Source organism: Elgaria multicarinata, chromosome 3, assembly GCF_023053635.1.
Source record: "Elgaria multicarinata webbii isolate HBS135686 ecotype San Diego chromosome 3, rElgMul1.1.pri, whole genome shotgun sequence".
Classification (NCBI taxonomy): Eukaryota; Metazoa; Chordata; class Lepidosauria; order Squamata; family Anguidae; genus Elgaria; species Elgaria multicarinata.
This window is the reverse complement of record NC_086173.1, coordinates 63,200,351-63,220,218: the sequence shown is the minus strand read 5'-3', so window position 1 is coordinate 63,220,218 and position 19,868 is coordinate 63,200,351. Positions and strand designations below refer to the sequence as shown.

Here is a 19,868-nt window from a genome sequence, read left to right as displayed (position 1 = left end):
ATAAACAAATTCTGGCCTCAGAATTTATTTTGCCTTTCCCCTCAACCTTCTGTTGGTGAATCTTGGAGTTCTTAAAAAATCGAAAACGAAAAACCCATAAAGTAGATCCCACAATGTTGAAGTCTGACCACCCATGGTTCAAGCAACTGCACAAGATCACAGGGTTAACAGAGTTTGTTTTGAATTTTATTCATACACCGTTGCTTTGTTTTTACTCCTTTGTAAGTTGCTTTGAATGCCAAGTAAAAAACAAATCATGAATAAATTCATAAATAAAAGTAGCAATGAGTGGTTGGGAGGGGTGACAGGCATAGAAAGCTTCATAGTAAGAGGAGCACCTTCTCAGTTTGCTTCCTCTCATTGGTGGTACGTGTGGACACAGTGAAGCAAAGTAGTGCAGCATGACAATATGGACTTGAATAGTGGGTGTAGCACCAGTCCAGGCTACTTAAAAACTGCCATGAAAAAGAAGAGGAAGAGGAAGAGGAGGAGGAGGAGGAGGAGGAAAATGCAAACACCATAAAATACATATAATTGATTAAAACATATAAAACTAATACATTATTAAAAGCAGCCCCAGCTCTGTTCCTTCTGCTGTGTGGTGCAGATGAGCTCCTGTGCCATGGAATTTGCAGCAGAAGCCATGGTTCATCCTGCCCATAGATCCGTCTCCGTGGTGATGGAGGGCAGGGCCGATGTCAAGGGTGGGTACGGTTGGGCACCTGCCAAGGGCCCATTGAAAAGAGCGCCCTGGACTTGCGTTTTGCCTTCAGCATTGCAACCTGCCTGCCTCTCCCTGTGGCTGAGGCAATGGTGGTAGCGAGAAGGAGGAGCAGGAGATGCCCCTCTGCCCACTTGCTCACTGGCTCTCTGTTTCTCAAGCAAGCAAGTGGGAGCAATGATGAGGAAGAGGAGCAATAGCAGCTCATGGTGATGGTGGTGAGGGAAGGAGCTCATTGAGGGGGTCTTCTTCAAGGCCTCACCAAAACCCGGAACATGTTGAGGGCATCCTTTCATAAACCACTCCCTTGCTTCCATAGACGGTACAAGGATTTCTAACAGCCCAAGAGCAAGGAGACGTGAAATTAGTTTTAATCAGGGGAGGAACCCATATTACCTAAGTTCACCTTGAACCCACAAGTGTCTCCCTCTACAGGTCTTGGGCACTCGGGGCCATCACTCTTCTTTTTCTGCTGGGCCTCACCTGGGCCTTTGGCCTCCTCTTCATCAACAAGGAGTCTGTTGTCATGGCCTATCTCTTCACCACCTTCAATGCTATCCAGGGCATGTTCATCTTTGTGTTTCATTGTGCACTGCAGAAAAAGGTGGGTAGCCGTGGGTCAGAACTGAAGGACATCACAAGGGGCTTTGGAGAACTGCAGGAGCTAGCATTGCAAGGTGGAGGCTGAGGGACTTTACTGAAGTCAGGAGGGCTCTCTGGGCAGGGCTGCACGTCTTGATTGTGTGTCTGGAATTAGAGGGGCCTTTGAGCATAAGAGGACCACTGGCTTCAAAGGACTGGGGTCCAAATGGAAGACTATGGCACTGGACCTAGCTGATTAATGAAAATTAGGGCGCGGTCCTATGGACTGTGCCCTCACTACTTGGAAACCCCCCAACTCGGAGGCTTCCAAGATTCCTGTGCCCTGCCAGGCTGAAGCCAGAAGGGCGGGAGGAGCGATGAAGGCAATCTTTACCTCCCCGTCCGCCAGTATTTGATTTTTTCTTTAGACAGGCTTTTCTCCTGTCTGGCGAGGGCGCTTCAGGGGTGACGGGAAGGAGGCTGGAGCAGGCTCAGGATAAATCATATCCTGGCCTTTCCAAATACCTCCCCTCCCCCCTTTCCTGCCCCCCTGAAGCCTACTTTCCAGCCTCAGAGAGGCAGCCAGTGTGAGGGGTCGGATCTCCAATTCTTCCTTCTGAGGTTGAAGCACTGTCTCCTACCTCGGAGTGGGTCATCCGAGCCATCCTATGGTCCCTGGACGTTCACCCAGGAACCATAGGATTGCCCTCTTAGTCAAATAAACATATAGGTTTTCACTAATGAATTGGTGTAGTTAATGAATTGGCGTATTAATAGAATAAATATACATATGAATGAGAACAATAGTTCTGAAGCAAGAGTCATATGTTCTGAAGCAAGATGTGTGCCATGAAAGGCATTCCGTGTGTGAGAGAAAAAAGAAGGGATGTCTCTTTAAAAGCACACCATTTGCTGTTTTTAGAAGTACTCTGCCTGATTAATCTGGACATCTTTTTAGTGCAGTACGTTTTTTAATCAATCTACCCAATTAATTGATTAAACATCTCACAGCCATAGTATTGCATGAGGGTAAAGACTGTGACAAAAAGGCTGACAGGAGGAATAACAAGGAATGCAGAAAGGACACGAAGGGTCCTTGTGTAGCTGGGCTGGTGCATTTCTTCTTTTTCTTTTGATTCTCCTCCCTCCACCTCCACCAGGTTCACCGGGAATTCAGCAAATGCCTGCGGCACGCATCCTGCTGCCTACGGAGTCCACCAGGGGCCACACTGGGCTCTCTCAAGACCTCAGCCATCCGCAGCAACAACCGTTACTACACTGGGACGCAGGTACAGTTTGGAAGGACGTGTAGGTGTGAGGCGGGGTTGGGGGGCTCAGTTATTGGATTGAGGTTCTTGGAGACAAAGGTTTCTAGAGGCCTGGGTTTCTGGAGGTGCAGGGTAAATGGGCGAGGCTGGGAGATGTCCTTCGACCTTGGAGTCCAGCTCCCCTCTGAATCCAGAGCGGGGCTTTCTTTTCAGAGCCGAATCCGGAGAATGTGGAATGATACTGTAAGGAAACAAACTGAGTCCAGCTTCATGGCAGGTGATCTCAACAGCACTCCCACCCTCAATAGAGGTAAGCAACCCACTGTTTCCCCATCGTTTCTAGCATTCCCGTCCTGAACCAGAGTTGAACATGCACCCAACTGAGATGAGAAACCAGCCCCGCTGAGCCCACCAAGAACCCAGACAAGTATTCCCCCCCCCACATCCCCCCCTTGACTGAGCAGTCACAAACACACACATGCACATGCCAGCCTCTTTAGCTGGTGAAAGAGATCCCTACTCAGCACTTCCCACTCTGTATCGATGATCTCCAGTCTAGTTCTGCCCACGTTTTTGCAAGACGTCTTCTCATTCGCTTCCTCCCCAGAACCAGCCCTGCCCTTTACCCGCTTAGATATGGAGGGCCCAGTTCTGTTCTACCTGTGCAGTGCTGACACTCTTGCCTATACTGCTTCCTGCAGGTACAATGGGGAATCACCTGCTGACCAACCCCGTGCTGCAGACACGGGGCGGGACGAGTCCCTACAACACACTCATTGCTGAGTCCGTGGGCTTCAACCCTGCCTCACCTCCTGTCTTCAACTCTCCAGGTAAGACACCACCACCATCCAGGAGGACAGACCTTCTCTTTCTCTCTGGGTTGATGCCCAAGACTGGATAAGGACACACATACACTGTTCCACAATTTCTTTATTGAGAGTCAGTGGGTGGGTGGGATGGCTAGAAAGCTAAAGGAATGCCATTTTCCCCAGTGCCCCAAGCTTTGGGGCACTGAGGAAAATGGGTCAGGAGAGCTGGCTGTGAATGAGCTCCTGATTTATTCCTCCAGTAGATAGGAAGCTGCCTTATACTGAGTCAGAACATTGTTCCATTAAGTCCAGGATAGCCGACGGTGATTGGTATTGTTTACATGGACTTTGGCAGCAGCTCCCCAGGACCCAGGCAGGCCTTTCCCATTCCTACCTGGAGATGCCAGGAGCTGAACCCAGGACTTCCTGCATGCAATGCATGTGCTTTACCACTGGGCTGTGGCCATTGGGAGGACCTGGGCAATGTCTCTCACCTTGCATTCTTGCCCCCTCACCTCCTGGGGCCACCTGGGTAACTCTCTTTCTCTTTTCTCTCTTCCTCTCTTAAATGGTGTGCTGCCTGCAGGGAGCTTCCGAGAGTCCAGTACGTCCCTCCTTTCCAGTTCCATTTCGCAGTAATGTTTCTTTCATTGCTAGTTTAACTGGCAGGCTGGGGGTGGGCACAGCACAGATGTGAGCAAGTAGTGGGCATGCGTTCAGTTGCACCTGCCAGCAGCAGGAAGCACTGCAGGGAGGACAGGAGCGCTGGTTTTGTGGGAGGGGGTGAACTCCCGAGTTACTGCAGGTCCCGTTTCTCAAGGGGTGGTGAGGCAGCATGGTTCGTGCAGTTCTGGCTGTGGGCACTAGATGGCACTAAAAGCACCCGCAGAGCTCGAAAAGACCCATCTCTGCATGTTGGGTTAAAACAGTGGGCCCTGTAGCCTACTGTATGCCCCCCCTGCCCTAAAGGACTAACCATCCCATATCTGACAAATATGCCCCATATGTCTCCCTTATTGGGCAGAGGCAGTTGGCTATGTAACCTTTCAGCAGGCTTCTTCCATTGGTGAAACAAATTACCTGCCTGCTCCATAATGCATGTGGCTGTGCGTGGCTAAAGTAGGCATATCCACGTGGCTGTACCCGTCTCCCATCACCCTAAAGTTTATGTCTTTGTAACCCTTTTCTGCACACACACTCTCTCACACACACCTGTATCTCGGTACCTCCTAACAAATTAGTTAACACATGTACATCCTTCTCACACTACCCAAAGATGCAGCAGTTCTCACATCTGCCTACCTAACTCACATGCAGCCGAACCCTGTGCTCATTTGCACTCAAGTCTGCAAAAAGAGAAGTGAACTGCAAACAGGTTCTGGGTGGATATTTTTAAAAATTATTTATTTTCAACATTTCTATACCATCCAGTAGCGGAAGCAGTTCGTGATAATCCAAACCATAGTATTCAACATGATAAAATACAATATAAAAATGTTAAAGTTTAAAACCATCGTATCAAATAGAAATAAAAAACAAAATAAAACCTATCAACAATGCAAAGATTTAAAATACAGTAATAGATTTAAAGCAGAAAAGGAAAGACTAAAATGCCTGAGAAAATAAGGTGTTCTTCACTTGGCACCAGACAGAGCACAACAGCTTGGTGCCAGGTTACCTGAAGGATCGTCTCCTCCCATATACACCTGCCTTAGGGTGTATATGGATCATCCTTAGGGTCCTTCTTTGGGATCCCCTGGCAAAGGAAATGAGGTGGTGGGGCTACCAAGAAGAGGGCCTTTTCTATTGTGGCACACCAGTTGTGGGATGAGTTTCACCACGTGAAGACTACCTTATTTCCCCAGGCATTTCAGTCTTTCAGTTTATGTGACTATTAATACAAGCACTTTGAATCAGTACTGGCAGCCGGTGTGGATGGAAAAGAACTGTCATAATATGATCACATTGGCTAATCTCTGTTAATCTCACTGCCCTGTTTTGGACCAGCTAAAGTTTCCGGACCGTTTTCAAAGGCGGCCCAACGAGACGTTATCAGAACATGGAAAACTGTAGCTAGACAAGGGCGTAGTTGGTATATCAGCCTAAGCTGATAAAAGTTGTGCCGTACCACCAAGTCCATCTGTGCCTCAAGTGACAGTTCTGGATCCAAGAGCACCCCCAAACTACAAATTTGATCCTTTAGGGGGAGTATAACCTCCACCAGAACAGGTTGAACATCACTTAGCTGGGCAGACAAACCACCCACCAACAGTACCTCCATCTTGTCTGGATTGAGTCTCAGTTTGTTGGCCCTCATCCAGTCGATTACCATGCCCAGGCACTGGCTCAGAACTGCCCTTGCTTAGCATGGTCAATAGTATCGAACTAAACTGAGAGGTCCAAGGGAATCCACAGGGCCACACTCCCCCTGTCTCTCTTCTGGCAAAGGGTCGACCAGAAATGTAATAGAAATCACCCAAAGTAGACCAACAAATGCCTTCATCTTCTTCAAGGTTCTATCTGTTCTTCTTGTTTTAGAACTCTGAGACCCAATTCACGCATTAAAAAATTATGACATGTACCAAAGTCGTCCTCCTATGCTAGCTTTAAAATCCCATAGAAGGGAATGGAGCTGGCTAACCTTGGACTGAAGAGGAGAAAGAAGGGCAGCTATGACTTTGAGCATTGAGGAAAACATCTGAGCCATGCCTATTCTGGGAGTAAGTACTCTTCCCGACTAGGCAAAACCAACTGCTCCCCAAATAACTTGGGTGTTTTCTTAAAAGCTCAGTGCAATGCTGCTGGGAAGGACAAGGATGCAGGCAGGTTACTTGTATGCAGCAATGGCTTCTCCTTCAAGTAGTGTCATGAGGTAACTTTAGACTCGGGACTTAACAGCCTTACGGAGAAGGAGGCTCTTTGGATGGCCCTTGTGTGTTACTTCACGTCCTTCTAAATGTGGTAAGCCAGCCGTGCTGCATTTGGGGGGGGGGGGCATTCTGCTGAGTGGGAGCCTGGACGTTTTCCCTGACACCATCACAGCCATCTTCTGCTCCTTGGTGAAGAGCAAGGCAGTGAAGTGGGGCTATCCAGTCCCTTGGCGTCTCCTCTCCATCCCTTTTGTTTGAACTGGAGTGGGCCCTGTTGGAGAATTCTCTTCCTCTCATCCACAGGATTCCAAAAAAGAAATGAAAGCAGCTCCTGACGCACATGGTAATTGTCATGTATGGATCAAGTCTTACCTGAGAGCATCTTGCGGAAATAGTATAGAAACTTCTGAAAGGCCCTATTTGTTCAATTTGGTTTCATAAATTATCCTTCTGACACCTGCTTCAGATTCACCTCTCTCCTTGCTTTTTCAGCCATTTTTGGTGCTTCCCTCCTTTCTCATGTACACAAGACAGGTCTCTCTCTGGGTTACAATCCCTATATGGTTTCCATACACACACACACACTTATTAGTTCAGTTCATTTGCTCACACACAAACACATGTATAAGTTCTTGTGCATATACACATTTTGTCTTACATGCTGCTCAGGCATGTTTTGGTCTTGCCTACACTCCACTTGGACAGACCAGCTGGCCCTGTGTGTCTCAGTTCCCAAGTGATGGTTTCCACTCCCTGATCTCCACAGTTGCTCATAGCCCCCCTCCCTTCTTCCCCCACTAACCCCCGTATCTGTGTTTCCCACCCACCCCTTACAGAGCACCCCTTGAACAACAGCCGAGACGCCTGTGGCATGGACACCCTCCCGCTCAATGGCAACTTCAATAACAGCTACTCCCTCCGCAGTGCTGACTTCGCAGCTGACGGCACCAAGATGGCTGACTGCCGACGCAACCTGAGTGACGCTGCGGCCTTTGAAAAAATGATCATCTCTGAGTTGGTGCATAACAACTTGAGGGGGGGAGGCAGCGGTGTGGTCAAGGGAGGTGGGGGTTCCACGGAGACCTCCAACCCCCCTGGGCCACCTCCCCCTCCCAACGTAGTAGCAGGGGGAGGGGGGTACCAACAATGAGGATGATGCCATTGTGCCTGACGCCCCTTCCTTGACCCATGAGGAGAACATGGAAATTGAACTCATGTATAAGGCCTTAGAGGAGCCGCTCTTGCTTCAGAGGGCACAGTCCATCCTCTACCAGAGCGACCTGGAGGAGTCGGAGAGCTGCACAGCTGACCTGACAGAGGGGGGTGACGGCCAAGCCCCTTCGCCCAACAGGGACTCTTTATACACCAGTATGACCAACCTGAGGGACTCCCCATACCCGGACAGCAGCCCCGAGGCAGATGGGGAAGTGCTTCCTCACGCCCAAGCCATCAATGAAATCTACTATACCAACCGGCCAGCCTTGGTGCCACGCAACCAGCTCCAGGCCTACTACCAAGTCCGGAGACCCAGCAATGATGGCTATTTGGTCCCAGGAAGCTTAGAAAACCCTGCAGTGGAGGGAGATGGCCAAATGCAGCTGGTGACCAGCCTCTGAGGGGCTGAAAAGGGACTGAGGGACCATGCCCCCCAACCCCAATGCGGCATCCTTGCCGTGACCTGAACATTTTCATTTTTTCCTGGAGGAAAGGGTGGGGAAGAAGAGAATGGAGCAGGGCTGGGGAATGAATGGAGGACAGAAGGTGGAAGAAAGAGCTGAGGCAGAGGGCTTCTCCGAGGGGGTGGGCAGCCATTTTGCCCAGCTTTCCTTCCATCCAATTAGTTTTCCAATCAGAAAGCGGCATCTTGCCAGTTTGGTTATGTCGGTTTCTTTTCCAGGCAAATGCAGTGGAGGAAAGAGAGCAGTATCTAGGCAAAAGGACCAGACATTTTGACAATACCTCCTAAAGAATGGGGGGAGGAACAATAGATTGAAAAACTTTAAAAGCTGAAATAATTTTTTTATGCGACTAAAAATCAAAGCCATGAGGGTGCCACACGCAGAGAATGGGGCACCTGGGGGAAATGCCCTCTGCCCCCTGGGTCAGCTCTCCGCCCTCCCCTTCCCGTGACTTTATTGGCCTGTTTTCCAGAAGAGATCGAGGGACAAACGGGGCCTTCATGGCACTTGGGCCTCGTTGGGGTTTAGATGCAACTGTTGCCAAAAAATATTCAGAGAGAGAGAGAGAGAGAAAGGTGTGATGTGTGGGGGGAGAGGAAGGAGTTGCTCTGATGATGCTAAGCCCAGAACCTGCCTTCCAGTATTTGTTGGTTGTCACAGTTTATCAACAGGGTTTGCATTTAAGTTCCTTATTTCTTTCAGATGGGCAGGACAGCAGGAACATTTCCTTTGTTTCTTTTTTTAAAAGCCCACATAGGAATGTTTGAAATGCACCATTGTTTCTGGGGAAGAAGGAGGAAGTAGCACCAAGGTGGCTATCTTTAGGTTTTATTTTATTTTTGTGGCTGCATTTGGTGGCCGTTCCCCTCATGTTTGCTTTGGTGTGGCCACCAGGCTTAAAATAAAATCGCACAAAATAGAGATGAGGAGGGATGGAGTTGGGGGCACTTCGTCCCGTGTCATCTGTTTAACTTGGTTCCATCTGTCCTCCACACGGCCTGCTGAGTTCCTTCTCCAGCATTTCACAGTGATGCAAGAATACTCTAATCTTCCTTCTGTTTCATTCCTGCCTACGAAGAAGCAAAAGTCAGGAGTATCTGCAATGCAAATATGGCTGCCGTCCGAACACATTTGGGACCACATGGGGAGAAGTAGGAGTGTTGAACTCTTTTCCCCCCAAAAAATGGATGGATTGTCCTTCAGAAAAATGACAAAAAACAAAACACAAACAGCAACAAAAAAACACTAACCCAGACTGCACTTTTTTCCCCAAAGGAAAAAGAAATAGCAAATCTCCCTCTTCAAGCACAACTCCGACTTTTCTCACCAACTCTCATCCTGAGAGAGTTGGAGGGAACAACCAGTCTCACCTAGAGGCATCATATCTCTGGGGCGGGCGGTGGGCGGGGTCAAAATGGGTTGGGAAAGGGGGACGTGATACCAATTGAAATGCTGTAAATATGAAATCCTAAAAACAACAACAAAAAGGAGAATTGATTTACTCACTTGAAAATGGAAAAACAAAACAAAACCAAGGAACTTTTCTATCTGGGTTTTAAATATATCTATATCTATAGAATATATATAGATATATGGCACTCAGCTCTGCTCTGGCCCCATGTGTGGTGTGGGAGCATGTAAGGGAAAAGAAAATCCCTACTTTGATGAAGACGACGGGGAAACCCACCAAGAGCAGTTTTTTACAATCAAAAAAGGAAAAAAAAACATTTTGGCACAATTTTTATGTAATATATAACATATACTGCGTCATTTCTGTGACCTTGAAGCATTTCCCCTTTCCTGCCGGATGAGGTACCTTTTTCATACATCTCTACATGAAGTGGTTATTTTCTCATTAACTGCCAATTTGGAATTGTGGGTGGGGAAGGGAAAAAAAATATATCAAAAAAAACCATTTTTACTGCAAGACCCAAAGATGCTGTAATTCTGTAACGCTGTAGGTTCCAGGATAATCCTTTGCTTATAGGAATTTTCGGGGGGACAGAGTGTTGTTTCATTTCATTTTTTAAAAAGCAACCCCATCATTTGTATTTATTTGAAACCTTCAGGTTAGAAGTTTCCTGGTTACCTAGTATCGGAAAGGGAAGTGGTATGTGGTTTTGCTACTTGGAGCCTCGAGTGTTTATTTTCTTGTTTTTATTTTGTTTTCTCTTTTCTTTTTTTCCCTTTTGGTCCCCTCCCAGCTAGATTGTAATGAGCAGAAAGTGAGGGGGGTTGGCATTTTTAGAGGAGCCCCTCCCTTGGAGTGGGCAGTGGCTTTCCTTCTCTGCACCATACTGGGATGGGAACCAAGAGCCATCAGCAAATTCCTTGTCTTTGCATGTCTTACCCCAGTGCCACTGCTATGAACCTAGGACCCAATAATTACTTGCCCTCTCTAGTAGCAGCAGAATCCACTAATACCGTCTTTTCCATCAGGGGATAAGCCCTAATCCTGACACCCGTGAGATAATTATTTGGGGGGTTAGCTGCTCAGTGTTCCCTCTGTTGTCATTGGACTAGGCCTCCTCACATGGTATTTCCCCTTTAGCTCCTGCATATTTACAGCACCTAAGAATGCCCCTTAACCAATTTTGGTAATGAGAGATTTGTCATGTTGCCCATATCGATCTCTTCTTTTCTGTCAAGAGCCCAGACAGATTAGGCACAGACCGCAACAACGGGATGATAGACCAGCGTGCACATTCTATGGCTGTAGAGTAAGATAGCCTAATACAGCTTTGGAGCACAGAGCTTGAGCTGACATCTTTTAGAATCCAGGGAGACTCAGAATTACTCAAGACTTTTCCATGAAGAATATATTTTTTCTATCCAGCCCACAGTGTAATCCACACTTCTGCAGTAAGAGACTTCCAAAAGTCTTCAGAATTAATTTGTTTTATATCCGGGTCTTTCTTTCAAAGGGTATGGGGGATTGGGTTGTGGGGTTTTCACCCTCCTCTGTTGGTGTTTCATAGGCTTTGGTTATATTACTCATTGTGTGAAAGCTGGAGGGATAACTTGGGATTCCTGACGAACATCTGTTTGCCCAAAATCCTTCCTGACACTCTTGATCTTTGTCCAGAACTAACCTGTTCACTTTGTATGGTGGGCACAAGATCCCACCACCATTTCTCTGCCCCATCACCAAACTGTGGTTCTGATCCCTCCCAATACCAAATAGCCTTATTCACCCCACTTGCATTTGCTGCATTGGCCCAAGGAAGGCCCTGTGTTCAGGAACCTCCTTGGCATTATTACCAAGAGGTACCTCCATTTGGAAACCTCATATTTTTAAAAAAAACCAAAGACATATCTGCCCTCATCCACCCTGTAAGAGTGAAGCTATAGAGACCGAGTATCTAGCAGCCCAACTTCAAAGCTTTGCATTCCAGTTTAATGTTAGCTGTGAGTAGGCCACACTACAGTGGAGATTTGGACACTACTTTGAAGGGAGGCATCAACAACTTGTAATATCAGTGTTACTCTGTGATCTGTCCTGGCATGAGAGGAATGGTTCTTCTGAAGTAGCTGTTAGTAAGGGGCTTTTAGCATCTTGCTTTTGGAATCAACCCAGGTGTTCCCAGCTTGGGGATGGGGCAGGTGTTAGCCTGCATCGATATGAATTAAAGGAGAATTCTTGCTAGTTGCATCCTTTGGGTTTTATCATTGCCCAGTTCCTTTTACTATCACTTATCTCAGTGCCAAGTATTACCATTTGAACCTGAGAGAGCAGCTTAGGCACACAGATTGTAAGTTAAGGATGACAGGAGAGGCTGATAAGAGTCCTGCATCTGCTATCGCCACTGAGGGCAGGGGCATGCCCACCTGCTAGGAGATATGGGATAAAGGCGAGGGAGAAAGTAGGGAATACATACCCCTCCAGTATCCATGTGAGAAGGACTATCCAGGGCCAGCTCCGGAGCAGGGGTATGGGAGCTGCCATCTAAATTTCTCTCAATACTTCTGATGCAGCAGAGCAATGCTACACTTTGGGGGCATTATGGGCAATTAAAATAGTGGCTGCCAACTCAGCTGCCCAGCTCCAGATTTTATTTTCTTGGAGCAGCCCGAGGATCAGATGGGTTGACACTGGGACTCTCCTAAATACGCTATCTCTTGCCTTTTATCAATTACTTATTCCTTGATTAGCAGAGCCACTTCTGACAATAAAGATCGGATTTGCCCATCCCAGTCCTGAGGAATGAAGCTACCACTTGGATAGGGAAACACCTCACTCTACCCCATTTTAGAAAACTATATATGAAAAAAAAATACCCTGCATGGGTTGTAATTATTTTGAGATGCTACTTACATCCCTTCATTCCACACACCATTCATTATAAACTTCTTTATCCCCTGATCCTAGTCAGGGCTTCGGTTTTTTTTCTTTATAAGGAAGATGCTCCAACTCTGATAATTTTAGCTGCCTGTTTTTGAACCATCTATTTTCTACAGTCTCATTTTTGGAATGAGGGTATCCAGAACTGCATACTGTGTTCTAAATACGGATGCACCATAGGTGTATAGAATGCCATTGTGCTACTTTCTGTTTTATTTTTAATCCCTTTTCTAACATTGAATTTGCTGGGTGGTTTGTTTGTTTGTTTGTTTGTTTGTTTGTTTTGGACTGCCAAAGCAAAGCCAATATTATTGCATTTTTCACTTTGGTCCCCAAGATTGCTTTCCTGTCTCATTTTCTACCCACTAACTTGATTTAAAGTTTCAGTAGCTGAATAGAACTTCCCCCTCATATCCAGCAATGACACTTACAGACCCTTCCAATTCACAGCTGAAGGAAATGTCCATTTTACTTAGAGCAGCCTTCCCCCAACCTGGCACACTTCTAGATGTGTTGGACTACATCTCCAGCCAGCATGGCCAATGGGGATGATCAGAGTTGTAGTCTCAGCCCTTCTGATGGGGCACTAGGTTGGGAAAGTCTAATTCAGAGGGTAGAAGCTTGGGGTTTCCTTGGGTCTGCATAGTACAGATGCTCCTCCTCTTCAATCCAGCACTGGGATATGACCTTGCCAGACCCAGATGTATCATTTCCAGTCATTCTGGGGTGGGGCAGAGGTATGTATCTGCCCTAGGGCCTCCATAGATTGAGGGTCTGCTGCTGTATGTTTGCACAGAGTTCATCTTTATATTCATGTCTTTTATTTTATATCATTGAATTCTCTATTTGGGGCTCACAGGAAGGAATGAAAATGCTTGAAAATGAAATTAGTCGGAGAGTCAGAAAACAAGGAGACATCCCTGATTACCCCCATTCGACATGAACCCTCAGGAGTCAACAGTTGTCACTCCATTTTTATGGCCAGAGAGTGCAAGGGCTTCCCAATGAGAGATCCTCAGATGCTTCCTTCCCACTCCTGACATTGTTTACACTTCTAGCCACCCTTAGTCTAGCCAGCACTCCCTTTGGCTTGCAGGCCATGAAGTGGAAGCCTCTGGACTGCAGCTCTCTTTCTCTTCCCTTTCATCTAAGACTTATGCAAACCCATGAGTTCATCTCACTTTAGGAAAGAGACTTCCTTCAGCTTTGCCAGAGCCATCCACCATCACTGCCTTGGTGCAATGAAAGCAAATGGGAAGGTTAGCCCAAATTGGCCCTTGCCCTGCCCAGCCTTCAGGCCAAACTAGATGGAGAATATGGAGCAACATCTAGGACCAAGATATGACCCGTGGTTCCCATTCTTCTAAAGAGGGTTGGGGAAAGTCAGCATCTGTGCCTCACCAACGACACTGTACTCCCCTCATCTAGGCCATCTCTGTCTTCTCTATCATTGGCTGTCTACAAGCCAACCTGAGGGGCACTTATGCATAAGCTAGTTCAGGACAGCACTACCTCTAGGGCAACTTTAGCACTCAGAATCTGCTGCTCTAAAAGCCATTCCGAGCTTAATCCTCGGAAGCGGTGGCACACATGCCCTGATCCCCTCTTGCGCAGGAGCGAACCGCACTCCTTTCTCTGCCAGGAGCTCTCAGGCTGCCTCCAAATTCCTCACCTCCCGAGAGGAAGGGTGGTTCTTTTGCAAAATCTGTGAAAGGACAGCTATAAAGCCTGAACCATCAACCAGCAGCTTTCAAAAGTGGAGAATCACCCATCCTCCCCAAACCGCACAAGCAAGGTGTGTGCTCCAAGCAATGGGGCCTCCCTGTTTAAGGGGAGTCCATTTTCACATAACTTTGTAAAGGGACTTCTCTGGTTGGCTATGGATGCCATATAGGGGCTCCTACAAGTAGCTCCTTACCTGGTTCAGATCTTAGCAGTGCGCCCTAGATGGTGTCTCTTGTGTCTGTGTGCAGTGGTGCCACTAAAGGAGCTTTTAATAATTGTCTGTAGGACCACCTGGCAAATACCTGGTGGGCCCAGGTGCCAACACCATCTTCCTATTGTTCCAGTGAAGATATGAGAACCATTATGCCAGGCACAACGGAGCCAAGGATGTGCTTGCGCTGGGACAAGAAAGGGATGCAAAAAAAGGAAGGGATGCTTGGTGGCGGAACAGGAAATGGTTGCAAACTCTCCAAACTGAGCCTACAGCTTGCTTGCTTTGAAGCCACACTGCCTCTTTGAAGCTGCCCTGCCCCCTGCCCCACCCTGGTCTCCACTGTCATTCCCAGTTCCATTTCCCTCCAGGTTTACCAGTGAAGCTGTGCCTTTTAAATGGCAGCATGAAGGCCTGTGCCCCGGAGCCCAGGGCCTGCTGGGAAGGTTTGTGATTCATTCTCTCCCTCCTTGGTCCCGCAATGTCCCCTTCTACAGGTTGGTGCTGATCCATTTCTATCTCCACGCCATTGCTTTTGTCCACTTTGCCTTTTTTCCTTTCCATTTCTCGGTCTTTCAGTTCCCTTCCCTTCCTTTCAACATGCCAAACCAATTTTGGGTCGAGTGCATTAAACAGAAAAAAAATATAATAATGAAAATTTTAAAAATATTTAAAAAAAACGGAAACTTGTTGAGTTACAAAAAAAAATTAAAACAATAAAGAAAATATGATTTCTTGGAACTGCAGGTGGTGAAGAATGTTTCTTTGTGATTAATAGGTACAGACGGAAAAAGCTAAAGAGCTTTGAAGAACTGCTGTGAAAGCCTTGGATAATACAATTTTATAGTGGTCTGTTGGACTTTCACCCTCCTTCGGAGGGTTTTGCCATATATGGTAGTTCGACTGTTCTTGGGGTCAGTTTACCATTGCCAACTCCTAAATAACAGCAGCAACAAATACATGGGTCAGAGAGTGGAGTCAGGCAGAGCCCTGATGTTTTGGTAGGTATGAAGACACAGCCCAGAATAAAACCTCTATTCATTAATGTACAGCTTTAAAATAGAAAAAAGAAAAGCAGGGTTGGAGAGCAGCCTTTACTTCACTTTTGCTCTTCTGGCAGCTGCCCAAAAAACCAAATTAAAAATGGCCAGGCTGGCTTTTTGCAACCCGGTTGGTAACCCTAAGTTGGTTCTTTCCTGCTTTGACCAGATGAGTATTGAAGGCTTGAAGAGAACTGGGATGGAGAAGTCAAATCATGTTGAAATGCCGCCGTTACTAGCTATTGTGAAAAGGGGAGTGGGAAGGACAGCCATGATGCCAGTGGGGAAGGTGCTATAGCTCAGCAGTAGAGCACATGAAAAAGCTGCCAGGTCTCTGGCATTTCCAGGTAAGGTTGGTAAAGACTCCTGTCTTTGGAGAGATGCCACCAGGCGGTGTAAAGCAGGGGTGGTCAACACACGAGCCGCATGCAGCCCTCCTGGTGTTCCCCTGCCACCAACAAAATCCCACTGGCCAAACTGCTGCATGAAGAGAAAGCGACTGTATCACTTGCCTACCTGCCAGTTTTGCAGCTGCAAAAGTTGCTGAGATTTTGCTAGAAAACAACCTTGTTTGCAAGCAAAAGTGTGGCTCTGTTCAGAAGAGGTGCGTGCTCCTCACAAGCTTTCTTTCCCTGTGAAATCACTGCAATTTTGACCACCACCCCAGCTTTCATAACTTGCAAGCCACACTGAACGTGTTGTATCTGTATTTGTTTTAACTTGCTACTTGGGTGCCTATGAACAGATTCTGTTCTTATATTTAAACTTGACACATGTGTGCCAAATTTCGCTCCATTATATATTTATTTTGTTACAGTCCTGTTTAGCAGATTTTGGCTAAATATTAGAATAAACTTCTTAACAGTGAGAGCTGTTCAACAGTGGAATAGAATGGCTCAGGAAGTTACTGAAGGTATTTGATGCAGAAGCTAGATAGCCATCTGTCAGGGATGCTGACAGCTTTGCATAATGGGCAGTATGGAAATGTAATAAAATAAAATAAAAAACTGCACCCTGAAGTGTAGAGCCTGTATTGAGTAAGGGGTTGGACTAGATAATCTCCAAGATCCCTTCCAGCTCTATGATTTTATGTTACATCCTATCTCTTACAAAAAAGAAAAGAAAAAAGAAGGGAACTAGTCAGTGATGAGAGGGAACTGCGAAATGCCTTTTGTGAAAGAAGGGCGAGGAAGGCTCCACGACCAAGAGTACTTGAAAGAGACCTGTTTCTATTTACACCAGGCGGGAGCCTCCAGTCGTTTATTAAAAGGGGGCGGAATCAGTCTGCGTCAGATGGAGGGGTACATGAAGGACTGTAAAAAATAAATCCAAATTAGGGACACAGGGAGCTGCTGTATACCAAGTATACAGATCATTCTCAGCATATGGTCTGTATCAGCCTTCTCCAACCTGGTGTCCTCCGGATGTTTTGAGCTTTAACTTCCATCAGCCCCAGTCTATGTGGCCAATGGTATCAGGAATCCTGAAAGTTGTCATCTAAAACATCTGGAGGGCATCAGATTGGCAAAGGTTGGTCTGTGCTAACTGGTGGCAGCTTCCAGAGTTTTCAGACACGAGTCTTTCACAGACCTACCTGGAAATGCCAGAGATTGAACCTAGAACATTCTGAGTGCAAAGCAGGGTCTCTACCAGTGACCTACGGCCTTTCCCTTGGACCAGTTGGGCATCGTTTCCCAGAACCAGGGAGCCATCCATGCATCCACAGGACTCAGCTCAGCTCCAGGTGTTTTGGAGAGGTGGGCGGCTTACTTGTGAACTGCTTGTCCATGATGCTAGCGGTGGCACTGAGCAGAGCGGCAAGCTGCATATCTGGATGCACTGCCCCACCCTCTTCATTATGCCAGCCCTGCCCAGGAACTGCAGACGTTGGGAGCAGGGGCCAGTCAAAATTAGCTGGCGGCACCAGGGAGTTAAGGCACGGAGCCTGGAGCTGCTGTCAGTGCCCCTGTTGCTCCCCACAGGCCTCGCCTCCGGCACGCAGCCTGACAACGGTGCTGATCCATGCCACCTGCCCAAATTCCCCAGTGCTGCCAGCTAAATGACCCTGACCCTGGCCCTGATATATTACATATTTATTTTATTGCAATTATTTATATCTGACCTTTCAGGATATTCAGCGTATGAGTAAGTCAATAGATTAATTAAAGAAACACCATAAACTATATTAATAATAACAATTCATTCTGAGGGGAGGGAGAGACAGCCCTGCTGGAAAAGGGGCCTGAGGTGAACTTGGCCTTCCTTCTTGTCTCCTCTGTGCTCCTTCCCACAGAGCAATTGGCAGCGTTGTGGGGAGAGGACAGTCCAACTGGCTCAGTCCAGCTCCCTCCCATCTCTCTCCCTTTCTCTGGTGGAGCTGGTGAGTTCAGGCACTCATCTTGCAGCCCTGAACAGCCCATAATGTTTTTGTATTCTATGTTGTTCCCCGCCTCGATACAGAAGGAGAGACGGGTAAGAAATTATTTATTAATTTATTATTTGCTACAGTGGTGACCATGACAGGAGGAGTGGAGCTGGCAGCAGCGCCAGTAGGCCCAGAGATGTTGGTCTCAGCATTTGCTTCTGGATGCTGCACTGCTTCTCCACAGTCCCTCCTCATTGTCACGGCTCAGCTTCAGTGTAATGGCCACCAGGCGGTCCATTACCAAGTTCCATCATGGCCTCCACTGATTCAAGTGCAGCTGCAGGGGGAGTGGAATTCAGACTGGAGCATGAGGAGAAGAGTGGGGGGTTTTAGCCCTTCCCTCCCACATGCTGTTTTTTTTCTGATCAGAATCTCCTGCTTAAGAACAAAAAGCAGCTAGGGTGTGGGGAAGGTGCGGGGAGGGAAGGGACACTGGAAAAATATTGCAGGGAAAGGGGGGTTTAAAAATCCTTCCCCAGCTTTTCCCAGTTGGACAGAACAAGATGCAGAGAGATGGAGAGTTAGAGCAAATGAAGATTAGAGATAGGCACCCATGGATTTTCCTTAGAGCTGGGAAAAAAGAGAGGTCTTGTGGATTAGAATTCAAAATTAGGAGTTTATGTCCATAATTTTTTTTAAAAAAAGAATTAGGCTATCCTCTATAACAATGAACTATGATGTAAAAAATGTCAAGTATAATTATACAAACATAATTAATTTCAAATTGAAGTCTCTGTGCACCTTTATAAGCTCAGGTGCAGGCCAAAGTACAATGATATCAAAGTAACATACAGTTTGTAAACAAATGCCCACAGTTAAAAGTAACCAAATCAAAGTTTAGTTATTGCTCAGAAAGGAAATCTCTGGCTGTTAAATTTAACAAAATAACATGCAAACTTCTCTGTATATCTTTAGTTAGGGTAAACGTTTTGGCAGACTTTATTTTTCTTTGCAAACTGTGTTCGAGGGGAACCAACTGGTTTGGGGCAAAGCAGATCTTTGTCATCCCAAAGCCCCATCCAATGAGCGTTATACAGCATGCTCTGTAACTGGGCGATCACGGAGTTTGCTCAGGTCCCTCACATGACGTAGTCTGCCTCCTGCGTGCCTTCCACCCCTTCTGGCCTTTCTTTCGTGACAAAAAAACCCCTCGTTAAGTCCAATGTATTTTTAAACTCGGAATTGCGGCTTTCTCTTGCTGTGTGCAGGAGAAGCAACGCCATAAACAGTGGACTCAATGGGCCTCGTGCTCATTTTGTACTTTATTTTTTGAAAGCAGAAGTGTAAAGGAAATCACCCTCAGCCAAACCGGCTGTCCACTGGATTTTGCACAGATCTTTGGAATAAAGCACACAGCTCTCAAATTGAAAGGGTTAGGCCCAATCCTTTATTGAAATTGGAAGGGTAAGAGGCAAGCATTACATCAGATTAGCTACTAAAATTGATGCAGAAATAACACCCTGAACCCCAATACCAGCAATACTAATACAATGTTACAGAATATACTTCCCCAGCCAGGTGTCCTTCAGCTCAGGCGCCAGGCCCCACGTATGGTAGACTTTTTATGGCCACACAGCTATTCTACTCCCCCCTCCCTCCGGATGGGCCATTTTTTCCCTTCACAGATGCAAATTGCCCCAAGGCCACTTCTCTCGCCTTGACGGAGCCAGGAGATGGCCTCACGCCCATGCCCAGGTGGAGAGATAAGCGGTACTTCTGCAATTCTATAACAGACAATAGACAATGAATAAAATTCTTAAAAACAGCCATTCTTTGTACACTTAACCCTTTCCTTACAGGAAGTAACTGAGGAACGAAAACACAGGCGGAGAAGCGATGGTAGGGAGCGTGTCCCCCCACCCCCCGCCGTGTGATGGAGCTCTCATTCTTTGCCTTTCCATAGCCACTAGAGCATGCAGGGCTATTGACCCCTGTACAGGGATCAAGGCAACAAACAGCTTATGAAAGTAAGGTGTCTGGTTACCAAAGGCATCTGGAGTTTAAAGGAATGGGGCTGCGCAAACCTATCTATGTCTACTTGGACATCAGTCACATGCTCAGAGGCATTTTATTCCCAGGTAAGTACACATAGGACTGAGCTAGAGGACTTTTCCTCCTCTTCAGAAAATCACCATTTCATGGCTCCTTGTAAGGAAATACCAAGGATCTGAAGTTACCAGGATTTAACAACTGGAT

General features: G+C 46.8%; 1 protein-coding gene across 1 annotated transcript in view; it reads left to right on the top strand.

Annotated features, from left to right (window-relative positions):
* ADGRL1 (adhesion G protein-coupled receptor L1) overlaps positions 1-11,222 on the top strand; it is a 140,685-nt gene extending 129,463 nt beyond the window's left edge. Inside the window, 7 exon segments of the mRNA XM_063120487.1 lie at positions 1,157-1,325; positions 2,464-2,592; positions 2,785-2,881; positions 3,273-3,401; positions 3,967-3,984; positions 7,087-7,382; positions 7,384-11,222. Coding sequence (XP_062976557.1) covers positions 1,157-1,325; positions 2,464-2,592; positions 2,785-2,881; positions 3,273-3,401; positions 3,967-3,984; positions 7,087-7,382; positions 7,384-7,866 — 1,321 coding nt within the window. The 3' untranslated portion in view covers positions 7,867-11,222.
* The last annotated feature ends 8,646 nt before the right edge of the window (positions 11,223-19,868 follow it).